At 31.9% G+C, this 13817-nt stretch overlaps 1 protein-coding gene across 1 annotated transcript in view; it reads right to left on the bottom strand.

Annotated features, from left to right (window-relative positions):
• LOC127550461 (probable C-mannosyltransferase DPY19L2) overlaps nt 1-13817 on the bottom strand; it is a 144249-nt gene that overhangs the window by 88427 nt on the left and 42005 nt on the right. Inside the window, exon 7 of the mRNA XM_051979448.1 lies at nt 8417-8474. Coding sequence (XP_051835408.1) covers nt 8417-8474 — 58 coding nt within the window. The remainder of the gene's footprint in view (nt 1-8416; nt 8475-13817) is intronic.

The following is a 13817-nucleotide window of genomic DNA, read 5'->3' on the forward strand; positions in this document are numbered from 1 at the left end:
GTCAGGAGGACCTGAGTTCAAATCTGGATTCAGACACTCAACATTTCCTAGCTGTGTGTGACCCTAGGCAAGTCACTTGACCCCAAATGCCTCAGCAAAACAAAACAAAACAAAACAAAACAAAAAAAAATACAATTGCCAAAATGAAAAAAAAAAATCCACGGAACAAAGCAATTCCTTTTAAAAGGAAGTTTAAAAAAAAAAAAAAAAACTAACAAGAAAATAAAATAATTCACTAAAAATTAGAATTTGACCAATGGAAGTGAATGACTCAATAAGACATCAAGAATCAAACAAACAAAATGAAAAAATAGAAGAAATCGTAAAAAAAAAAATACCTCACTGGAAAAACTAACCTAAAAAAATAAATCAAGGAGAGACGATCTAAAAATTATTGGACTATATGAAAGCCATGATGAAAAAAATATATCCTAGAGAACACCTGTCAAGAAATCAAGGAAAACTGTTCTGATATTCTAGAACCAGAGAGTAAAATAGTCATTGAAAGAATCTATTGATCACTTCCTGAAAGAGACCTCAAAATGAAAACTTCAAAGAATATTTTAGCCAAATTCCAAAACTCTTATGTCAAGTAGAAAACATTGCAAGCAGCCAAAAAGAAACAATTCAAATATCGAAAATCAACAATAGAATTACCCTAGACGTAAGCAGCTTCCACATTAAAAGCTCAGAGAACCTGAAATATGATACTGTGCAGAGTAAAGGAGTTGGACTACAATGTACAATCAACTACCTAGCAAAATTAAGCATGATCTTTCAGGGGAAAAGATGGATGTTCAATAAATTAGGGGATTTTTAATCATTTCTAGTGAAAATATCAGAGTTGACCAGAAAATCTGATCTCCAGAATACAAGATTCAAGAGAAGTATAAAAAGGTAAATGGAAGGAAAAAATGTTTTTAAAGGTTAAAAAGTTTACATTCCCTATATGAGAAGATGTATGTAGCTCTTGAGAACTGTATCTTTGTCAGGGTAGTTAGAAGAGGTATAGTTAGGGAGTATAAGTTGACTTTAATGTAATGATATAAAAAAGAAATTGAGGTAAAAAAGGGAGTAATACTGGGTAGGACTGGGTAGTAAAGGGTAGGACTGGGCGAAGAGGAAAGAGGAGATAACATGGGGCAAATTACACTACATGAAGAAGTACAAAAGAACTAAAGTTAAGGGAAAAAAGGGAGAGGAATGAGCATTGTTTGAACTATTGGCTCAGAGAAGGAATAACATACATACTTTGGTATAGAAATTTGTCTCACTCAATAAGGTATTAGGAATGGAAAATGAAAGGAAAGGGGAAGACTAATAGAAGAGAGCAGAATGAGGGAGATGGTGGTCATAAGCAATATACTGATGAAGAGAGAAAGAGGGAAAAGTGAGAGAAAAGTATAACTTGGGGAAAACAAGGAAGGAAGGAAAAGCAGAATTAGTCATCTTAACTATGAATGTGAATGGAATGAATTTTCCCATAAAATGGAAGTAGATAGCTGACTGGATTAAAAGCCAGAATCCTACAATATGTTGTTTACAAGAAACACATTTAAAGCAGAGTGATACATACAGAATGAAGTGTAAAAGACTTTCCTTTTTCTAATAAAATTAACCAAAGGCTACATCATCTTTGTGGCACTACACAAAAACAGACCATGTATGAAGGCATAAAAACCTTACAAGCAAATTCAAAAAGGCATAAAATAGTAAATGCATCCTTTTCAGACCATGATGCAATAAAAATTAAGTGTAATAAAGGGTCATGGAAAAATAGATAAAAAAATTAATTGGAAACAAAGCATTTTAACCTTACAGAATGAGTGGATCAAACAACAAATCATAGAAACAATTGATAATTTCATTCAAGAGAATGAAATGCTGAGACAACATACCAAAACTTATGGGATGCAACTAAAGCAGTTCTTAGGGAATGTTTTAAATTACTAGATACTTACATGAATAAGATAAAGATATGATCTATGAATTGAGCATGCAACTAAAAAAGCTAGAAAAGGATCAAATTAAAAACCTCCAATTAAATACTAAATTAGAAATTTCTGAAAATCAAAGGAGATTAATTAAACTGAAATTAAAAAACTTATTGAACTATTTAACAAAACTAAGAATTGGTTTTATGGGGGGAAACCCCAACAAAATGGATAAAACTTTGATTAATCTTATTAGAAAAATGAAAGAAAACCAAATTATCATTATCAAAAATGAAAAGGGAAAACTTACACCAATGAAGAGGAAATAAAAGCAACAATTTGGATCAGATGTATTTACAAGTGAATTCTACTAAACATTTAAAGAACAATTAATTCCAATACCACGTAAACTATTAGAAAAATAGGGGAAGAAGGAGTCCTATTAAATTTCTTTTATGACACAGATATGGTGCCAATATCTAAACCAGGAAGGACCAAAACAAAGAACATTAGAATACCACCTTCCCTAATGAATATTGATGCAAAAATTTTAAATAAAATAGTAGCAAAGAGATTCCAGCAACTTATCTCCAGGATAATAATATACTATACCAAGTAGGATTTATACCAGTAATGCAATGCTGGTCTAATATCCAAAAAAATTATCAGCATAATTAACCATGCAATAACAAACTAATAGAAATTATATGATTATCTCAATTGATGCAGAAAAATGCATTTAACAAAATACAATATCCATACCTATTAAAAACACTAGAGAGCATGGGATCAATGGAATTTTCCTTAAAAATATAAGTAGCATCTATCTAAAATCAACAGCAAGCATTCCCAGTAAGATCAGAGGTGAAAGGTTTCCCCTTATCACCACTATCCAATATTGTAACACAAATGTTAGCTTTAGCAATAAGAGAAGAATAAGAAATTGAAGGAATTAGATAAGAAGGAAACAAAATTATCATTCTATTATTCATTCTATGAATTATCATTCATACTTAAAGAATCCTTGAGAATCAACTAAAATACTACTAGAAACAATTAACAATTTAACAAAGTTTCAGGATACAAAATAAACCTACATAAATCATCAGCATTTCTGTATGTTAACAACAAAGTCTAACAGCTCATTTAAAATAACTGGAGATAATATAAAATATTTGGGAGTCTACCTGCCAAGACAAAGCCGGCTACAAAACACTTTTCACACAAATAAAGTTAGATTTAAACAATTGGAAGAATATCAAAGTACTCATGGGTAGGCTAAGCTAATATAATAAAAATGATAATTCTACCTAAATTTATTTATCTATTCAGTGTTAAGGACCATGCCTAAGTGAAGGGCAGGTCAATTCTCCGAGAGCCTCCATAGCTGTGGATCATAACATCTGAAGGAGTTGCAAGGCAGCCTTTAATGACACAGGTGTTGCTTACAAACTGGGAATGAAATAAATTGGAGGCAAGAGGCAAGAGGAGAGAGGTCAGATAAGCACAACTGCCTCTCAGTCTCCTCCAGCAGCCCTGGCAGGTGGCTCCCATATCAAAACAATTCAGTGCCATAGCAATCAAATTGCCAAGAAATTACAGAGTTAGAAAAAAAATAACAAAATTCATCTGGAAGAACAAAAGGTCAAGAATTTCAAGGGAATTAATGAAAAAACCGCAAAGGTATGTGGCCTAGCTGTCCAAGACTTAAAACTATATCATAAAGCAGTGGTCATCAAAACCATTTGGTACTGGCTAAGAAATAAAGTAGTGGATCAATGGAAGAAGTTAGGTTCTCAAGCACAATAGTAACTATAATAATCCCAGCTTCTGAAATAAGAATTCACTATTTGACAAAAATTGATGCGAAAACTGAAAAAAGGCATTGCAGAAAATGGACAATTACCACACCCTATAAATGGGATCATGATTTAAACACAAAGGGGGATACTTTAAGCAAATTAGGAGAATAAGGGATAGTCTATCTCTCAGATCTGTGGGGAAGGAAGGAATTTATGGCCAAAGAAAAACTAGAGAATATTATGAAATGCAAAATGGATAATTTTTATTGCATTAAATATAAAAGAGTTTGCACAAAACCAATGTAGCCAAAATTAGAAGGGAAGCAAAAAAGGTGGGAAAATTTTTTTACATCCAATGTTTCTGATGAAGGCCTCATTTCTAAAATATATAAAGAAATGATTCAGGGGAAGCTAGGTGTTCCCCTGAGTCATTTCTTTATATATGCAATTAATGCAATAAAAATCTCTATAAAAAGGTAATAGAGGTAATCTCTATAAAAAGTAATGTCTACACCAAAACTAGCTTGATGAGGTTGTCTAAGTGTGTAATTCTTCCTGACCAGCAGACACACAGGGGGTTAATTAAAGGTTTTTGCTTATGAATTTTTTCAGTTTTCTTCTTATGACTGTGGAAGGAAAAGATAAAAGTAACAACAAAAATGATCTGGAAATTTAAGTCTAAAAAACAAGAAAGCTAAGGAACAAAAATTACATCTCTCCCTTTTAAAAATAAATAATTAGCCAGGAACAGGCCATCTGGAAGCAGACAAGCTAAAATGGGGAAACCTTAAGTCCAGTCTGTCAAATCTCAGACTTCTACTTCTGGTAAAAATGAAAAAAATTATTGATAAATCCTAGATCGACCTTGTATAGAAAATCAGTGCTGAATCAGGCAGTGATTAATAATAAATCACCCACTTCCATAGGAACAGAAAGCTAAAACAGGGGACAGAGGATATTAAACAGTCAGTTTTTAGTCTACTTAAAAATATTAATGTAACATAAATTAATGCGAAACTTCTATCAACTATAATGACCTTTTTGATATAAAGGAAATTAGAAGGCAAAAAGGCATAAAGAAATAAAAATAGAAGGCATATAGGGTTAAATGGAAGGTCTTTCTTCTAAAGGCAAATACATTTCTGAAGGACAAACTGATTTCATCATGTATCAAACTGCAACTAGAAACATCATGTCTGGCAATACTTATAGAATCTTTTTGTTTTGCAGTACTCAGAATGAACAAAAGCAAAAAAAAAAAATTTAACTATAAACCAATTATTATGTACAGATAACTGCTACAAAGGAAGCAAAGAAATAACACAATAAATGGAGAAGATCCTGCAATCAAATAAGAATATATATTATGATTCAAAATAACTTCAATGTGAAAGACAAAAAGGAAGATGGTGAAAAAAGTCAGAAAATATGAATGAACTACAATAAGAAATATAAGAAATCATAGGCTCATAGATTGCAAAGAAGTCTTATTATTCCTAGACATGAATAAAAAAACATTTTTAAAGACTACAAAATATACTACACTATACTATACTATACCCTACCATACTATATACTATACTATACATCAAGAACATTAGAATCAGGAATAAGATAACATTAGTTTCCAACATGGGAATCATTTCAGTCAGCTGCTTGTGCATAGTAAAAATTTAATTGTTTGGAATAGGTGTCAAATATAGTACCAAGTTTTTCAATAAAGGTTAAAAATGCCATATTAATTATAACAGCTACAATATAACTTTTCAAACAAGCTAATGACTCTGAAAAATGGAAAAGTCAATGAAACATCAACTCTAGTTATCATTTCTTAAAGAAATTTAACCAAAGTAAATCAGTTTCTACCAAAAATCACCTCACCCAGGAAAGGCTTGATCTTGCCAAAGAGACATAGCAGTCAAAAGAAACATCAATATCAGCACAAATTCATTTATGAAGCCATCAGTAAAATGGGAATAGAATAACGTCACCATAGAAATAAGAGAAGAGGAAAGGAGAAGAGAGGAAATCTGTCTGTCATCATAATTTCAAATTCAGTAAATTTCCTGTAAAAGTTAAGCAATATTACCTTTTTTGAGGGGAAAGAGTTGTTTGCTTACTGCAAAGAGTTGTGTTCACATTTTTAAAAAAAAATTTCAACTCAAAAACTACAAATTGAATGTTTTAATAAATAAAAACCTATCCAAGGAAAATGTGAAATAAAACTCCATTAAGCAGACCAGATGGAAATTTTTGACAGATTTGCCAGAATATTAACTAGTGATCCATTCTCATCATGGACCACAATGGAACCACCTCATTTGGGCTGAGCTCTGAACAGATGTGAAAAGTGTAAAGAATATCACAGAAGTGAGAAACTCCAGATTATTCTGTTTGCTGATGACATTGCAATGTCACTGAACATCCTTAATTAAATCCAATCATTCAGAAGAGACTATCCAGCCCCATCCATATAAAGTACATAAATAAAACATATTACTTAAATTCTGATATTCAGCTAGATTGACACCCTATCAGTCCACAATTAAGCAATGCTAATGGACCACAATTTGGGCATAAAACTGAAAAGGAAAGAGAACTGGATTCCATTGGGAATTAATGAAATGTTCAATGATCCAAAACTGTTACCTTTTGCAAAAGTTGCTATTTTTAATATGAATTTTCTCTTGATAATGCTTACAAACAACTGAATACCACATCTTCAGAAGAATGAAAACTGCAGATTACCCCAAAGGCAATAGAAAAGTGTATCATGAGTTCAGTAGACTGAAGAATATTATCTGTAACAATCTGAGTGTGAGAAATGACTTATAAGACATTAAAAACATGACTATAAGAAGGATAAAAGATGGTCAGCTCAGGGGTTACCTTGGGATTCATGCAATATCAAAAGGGTCAGGTTGGCACTGCCAGCATGCTAAGGTGATACTCTACTGTGGAAGGACATGGCCATAGATCCAACTGCTATTGGCCTTGGCTATCTTGTGATTTGTATTGAGAGGAGTACCACACATTAATGAAATCAAAGAATTTTCTTAGGAAAAATAATAACTGAGCTTAAAGCCTATCCTGATTTCATTTCTGCATCATCTAATCCTAAGAAAAGCTTCTACTCTGGGTTTTGATTCTCACATGCAGATGTCTTATATGTGCTGATCACTATTAAGACAACAAGACTTACCACCTAGGAAGCACTGGCCTGGGGAACAGGAAGACATCCTACCTGTGTGACTCTGGACAACTCATTTTCCCCTTCTCTATCCCAGACAACTCTCTCTAAGTTACAAAAACAGTTTGGGAGAGGGAGTATCCTACACCGTAAAAAACAACTTGTTTTATCCAAAGGAAAAAAAAAAAATGATTGCACTAGCCTACCATTTCTAAGTCTATTATATTATTACAACTGTGTTTTCTGATAGTTTATTCATGAGTAACATTCTCCTAGTTTCAAAAATATGTTCTTTCATGATCCTACCTCTTCCATTTGGTCTTACCATCCTCCAGTTTTTTTTAAAAAACACATTAAAGATATGTGTGGATTCTACTGTTTGAGGGGATGTTGAAAACTACCATGTTCTGAGTGCCACAGGCTTTCTACAGAGATACTACTTTTGAGTCAAATGATCAGTTATATCATATCCTCCACAAAGCTCACTTAAAATGAGTTTGACTTTGATATAAAAGAATTGGTCATGTTCTAGGGTCCTTCCTTTGGGAGATATTACTCTACAATGTAATATTGAATGGACACAATAGTCATGTGTCAGTACAACAGTTCAGCGTTTTCTCAAGAGCTGGCTTATCCTTGTAAAAGATAGTAAATGACCAGTGCTTTTGAAATGTTATCTATAGCTTAATCTATTCTTTAACATGTTGACTCCCAAGACTAAAAAGAACCATTCTATGATAGACAGAACACTTGACCACAGTTAGGACACTTGGGCTCTAGTCCCAGGGTTAAAATTATTTATGTGATTTCATACCATTTCCAGCCTCTCTGAGGCTTCTTCCTCTTCTGTAATGAGTTAAGTGAACAGGAAATATGACCTCCACGATCCACTCCAAATGTATAATTCTACAAATCTAGAGACTAGTTTTTCAAATGGTGTTTTTCTTAAGCTCTCTAGCTCTTTGTTTATAATTATGAATTACTTTTTCTGTATATTTTAAAAATAAGATGAGAAAATTCAATTAACATTTGAAAAGATCCATATGGCACTGGTAAGGGTGTAAGAACTTAAATTGGATTAACAATAAAAACTTGTTTCTGAAAATAATTTTTGAGTGCAGAAAAAGATATAATTTATGCTTCTTTCTAAGCTGTAGGCTAACTCTGCAAAACAATCTATATTTCTGACAATAACTTCTATATGTTTTCAAAACAGAAAAAAGTCTGACCTTGTGGACATATTACCCTCATTATATAATAATGTATAATATACACAACATATTATTTCTTAAAAAAATTATTATAAGATTCTAGAGTATTTACCTGCTAGGAAATTACATTAAAAAGTTTTAGTTCTAAATTGCTTTCAAGGACCTACTCATAACTAAAATGATAATTTTCACTCCAAAATACATTTAAATATCCTGGGAAAGTATGGTATCAGAAAACTCCCCATCCAAATTATGAAAATTAATTGATGGAAAACAAACCTCTCCATGGTTGAAAAAATAGCACAGTACTGTAATCAGACCGCCAACTTGACTCCCACTGCAGAGAAAAAAAAGAATATGAATTAAAGTTATGTATAGTTATATAAAAACTTTTACCATAAATAATTTTTAAAACATCATAAAACAACTCTAAATTTCAAAAAATATATACATTAGTAAGTAAACTATGTCCAGCACATTAAAAGCAAACCAATCAGTAATAATTTCTATTATTTCACTTTCATAAAGATTTCAAAGTACTGATAGTGATTAATATTTCTAGCCTGAATAAATATATTTATACATACTTGAAATGCAAAATGATAGTTATGGTTTGATATATAACATTTAATAAAAAATGTTTAAATATAAAATATCTGTATGTACAAGTATAACTATAAACAAATATAAATGATTTTTAAACAAAATACATTTGTTTTAATAATTCAAAACATTTTGGAAACTCCTTTTGAACTGTTATCAAAATCTGGGAAATTCTTTTTGCTATTCTGTTATACCAAATTTTCATCCTTTGAAAGTAGAGTTAGGTTTTGATTTTGTTTTTAAACTGACAAACTTAGAAAGAATCAAAGATGCTGGATATGTAAAATAAAGAGAGAAATAGATAAAAACAGAGAGCATTTTTCGTTTTAAAAAAATTATGATAAAAATTATGTAACTGATGTTTGCCTGTTTAGCAAAATGGCTCTGAAAGCAATGCCAAAAGTGTTCTAAAACTGTCTTGAGCAATGAGATATTTGTACTAAAATTTACAGTTTCCCAAGGTGCTATAATGATTTCAATAAATGAGTTGTTTTTTAAATCTCATTATATTATAGTCACAGTTTGTCTAAGGACTATCACTTGGCCAAAGTATTTAGAGAGAGAGAGAGAGAAGGTGCCAATTAATCAAAAATTCTGTTTAATGAAGAGTTATAGTTTTATATTCAATTAGGACCATATGAATTATTCTGATAATTACAAAAGAGAATCCAGATAACATTGTTCATATAATTTCAAAAGAATATTGTTAAAACATTATGATCCAACCCCAAATCCCTCTAAAATGCTAGAAACACCACTGGAATGTCTTTGAGGTGAGCTTGCCTCGATTTCTACAATTCATCTTGTACTGCTCAACAGCTAGAGAGCAAAGCAAAAGCCCAACTTGGATCTGGATTTGATTCCCAACTCTGACACTGCCTACTTGCTGGACCACAGGCAAGTCTCCTAACCACTCTGTGCCTCAATTTCCTTGTCCACAAAACTATGACACATTACTACCTATCTCAGGGTTATTTGTTATGTAAATAAGAGCTATCACACTGATTATTTCAGCTGTTTTCCAAGAATAAAATTAGGGTAGACAGATAGACCTTTATTTTCCAAATGTCCTAAGGCAATGGGGTTTTAGAAGAAGCAACCAAAATATTAAGAACAACTGAAGGCATCAAGGAAGAATCAGAGGATAGAATAATGCCTTCTAATTATTTATTTGTTCTTTGCCAATAATTTCTGAAACTTGCTTTCCAAGTTTTATATGGGAAAGAATTAGATTCTATTTACAATGTTTATGTTACTAGCTAAGTGACATTTTAAGTAGTGCTTTCCAACTGTCCTACTGCTTTTTAATATTACCTCTAACTTCTTACATTTATAAATGTATTTTATTTTCAAAATATGTCATGTCTAATAGATCTGATTAGGCTCAGAGGGAAAACAGTAATAAAAACTGAATAAACAAATCAAGATTGAGGATACTCATAAAGTTACCCAGCAATGGAAAAGGTTATTGTCCCAGATCTCCTTTTCTAGGCCAATTTTTTTTTTTGAAAAGTCATTTACTCTCAGAGCCTCCACTTATTCTTCCTAGTTTCTCTCCCGACTGTAATCCAACTTTATTAATCAACTGAAACTTCTCTCTTCAAAGTTAACAACAACATCCTAATCACCAAATCTAGCAGCCTCTTCTCCAGGTGTACACACCTTTACTTAACCAAAAAGGATACAATGGAACCTGTGACCTCCTTAGGTTTTTATGATATTCCTGCTATCAGCATGACCACTTTGAATCTCCCTCCTTTGATAAACTTTAATCCATTATACTTGTTATTTCCAGGTCTTCTTTGATTTTGTGCTCAGTCCTTCTCTTCCCTTTCTGATCTCTTACCTTACACCTCATTATGTCCCATGGATTCAACCACTATTCTATGCATGACTATCAAACTCCTATGTTCTGCCATCAAACTGCCCCTGAGTCCCAGGCACAACATCACAGTTTACTTGACATTTCCTAGAAGTTGTCCCAAATGCAAATCAAACTCAGCAAGCTTTCCATAACTACTCCCCCTGTTATGATATAAAGAATAATCCTTATCTTCTAATTCCTTCACTCATCTCACCTATCGAATCAGGTAACAAACCTTGTCAATTCTATCTCTGCATTCATGCTTCCTTCTCTATTTGCACAGCCTCCCAAGTGCTTTCCAACTCTGAACTACTATGATTCCATGATTTCTTTTTTTTTAATTTCTACTTATATGGTAGAAAGATAGTATAAATCTACTAGAAATATTTTATTTTTCCCTTTACATTTAATCAGGTAAACTAATCTGAAATTAGCTGTAATTTGTCCTTTTTAAAGCTATTCTGATTACATAACAAAATCCAATTAGGAGCAATGGGTCTTCTTATTAAACTGAAAATTTATATTGGATGATATAGAAAATTGTTTCCTAATACGAAAATGTTTAGAAGAATTGCACATTTAACTTATATTTGATTGCTTGCTGTCTTGGGAAGGGAAGGAAGGAAGGAGAAGAAACAAATTTGGAGCACAAGATTTTGCAAAGGTGAATCTTGAAAACTCTTTGCATGTATTTGGAAAAATAAAATAGTATTAAAATTAAAAAATAAAAAAATTAGTTTATTACAGCTTTATGTTGACAAAGATACAGAAGAAAGTAGAAATTTTATTGCATGAAAACAAAAACATTCCTAATGGAAAGACCAAAGCTGAATGGAAAATTCAAATACAAGACTGAAGAGAGGCATAAAAAGGTAAATAAAAAAGGAGAAAACATAAAGGAGTCAATAAGGTTAAACTGAAAAAAATTTAAATCTCTATATGGAAAGATGATACTTGTAATTCTACAGAATTGTATTTCTATTAGGGCAGTTAGGAGTATATACATAAACAAAGAATGAGAGTTTAAGTTGACTCTGATGGCATTACATCCAAAAAACAAAAATAAAACTAAGGGGTAGGAAAGAGGATTACACTTGGACAAGAGAGAAGGAAGGAATGGAATGGGATAAACTATCTCACATTATCAAGTGTGAAAGCTCTATTACAGTGGAGGGAAAGATGAGGAATGGGCACTACTTGAACTTTAAACTTGAATATCTTCAAAAGTGGCTTAAAGAGGGAATAATATATGTATTCAGTTGGGTACAGTAATCTTTTAAGGAAACAGGAGGAGAGGGAGAAAATAGAAGGAAAGGACTGACAGAAGGGAAGGTAAATTGGGGGAGATGGGGGTCAGAAGTAGAATATTTCTGGGATAGGGTGAAAGGCAAGAGGGAGGGGGAAGAGGAGGGAGCAAAGGATAATGAGGAAAAACAGGATAGAAGAAATTAAACTGGTCATCACAACTGTGAATATGAATTGGATAAACTCACCCATAAAATGGAAGTGGATAGCATAATGGATTATAAACCAGAAATCTTACAACATGTTACTTACAGGAAATACAATTGAAGCACAGAAAAATACATAGAGCAAAAGGGACTAGAGCATAATCTAATATGTTTCATCTGAAATAAAAAAAAGCAGGAATAGCAATCATGATCTCAGACAAAACAAAAGCAAAAATAGATCTAATTGAAAAAATTAAGTAAGGAAACTATCTTCCTAAAAGATATCATAGACAATCAAATAATAACAATAATAAACATATATGCACTAAACACATATATGTCAATGCTAAACATATAAATAAATGGCACAGCATCCAAATAGATGTGTTATTATGTAGTTTTATATATAGTTGTGTTTACACATACATACATATACACACATGTGTATGTGTATATATGTGTGTATGTTAAGATTGTCTCCCATTAACAAACACTTAAAATGAAAAACCAGGTTTTTCACATTGAAACTTTAATTCTAAAACCTTTGGAAAGAACACAAAATGAAATGTTTTAAAGACAGTTATTGGAAAAGGAAGGAAAAAATGAACAGTATGAGAAGGGGAAAAACAAATACTCTTGAGAACCTGAAATAAAGCTTTCAGACCAGAATGAGTTAATTACACTCAAAATTAAGGAACTTTCTATCCTAGAAGTTAATATCAGGTTGACATTCAGGAGAGAAATCAATGTAATCAATCTGCCATAAGAAATCTATATAGAACAACATTTCTAAAACAATGACCTAAGAGTAAAGAGAAAGAATAGGGGAAGTGAATAAGAAAATTTAGGAGTAATTAAATTATTACTCTTCCTGCAATGAACCTTCTGTTAATAATGTGGTCTGAAAAGAAGAAATAGGAGAAGGCACATTCCTCGAACTCTTTTCAGAGGCAGAGGCTCACAGATGAGAAACATTATATATAACATCAGTTATTTTTCAATGTAATGATCAGTTTTTTTGTTTGTTTTTTTTTAAACAAAATATATGGGGGATAGCAAGGGAGTAGGAATGAAAAAGTGATGGCATACGAGGGAAATCTAAGTGATATAACCCAAAAGATATAAAAATTTATTTTTTAAAAAAGAATTCTCTATTGGGTCCAATAAAAGAAATGGTATCACAGAAATCAGTAAAAAAGAAAGAACAGAAAGAATGACTGAAAATACTGCCATATGGCCATGATCATTTCCACTGGTTGCCTTTCTATCTTCATTTTATGTTAACAAAGAAGCATGGCTCATGCTAACAAGTTAACATGGAACATTCCCTATCATGGGAACTTTGGAAATATAAAGAAAAGGTCATTAAAAAATGATATTGGAAATGTGATAAGTGGCTTATATACCCTGAATAGAGTTTCAATGATTTTGGTCTTTTGTTAGAGAAAATATGAATAGATAAAATTATTTTTATAAGTATACAATATATATAAAAATATATAAGTAAATCAGTGTACCATGAAGAAACATGGGTTGTATACTCATGGTATACAGACTGAAATAATAAGCATGAGAACAAATAGAATCATGACTACAAAGCCATCAACAACCAAGACTTCTATGGGCCCTGAGGCAGATACTAAAAAGACCATCTCCCTTCTCTGGGCAATACAAGGGCCAAAGGCTTCACACACACTGTCATATTATCTCTTGTTGGAATTTAACCAGTTTCTTTTGTTACAAGGAAAGATTCATTCTGTAA

This window comes from Antechinus flavipes, chromosome 1, assembly GCF_016432865.1.
Source record: "Antechinus flavipes isolate AdamAnt ecotype Samford, QLD, Australia chromosome 1, AdamAnt_v2, whole genome shotgun sequence".
Taxonomy (NCBI): Eukaryota; Metazoa; Chordata; class Mammalia; order Dasyuromorphia; family Dasyuridae; genus Antechinus; species Antechinus flavipes.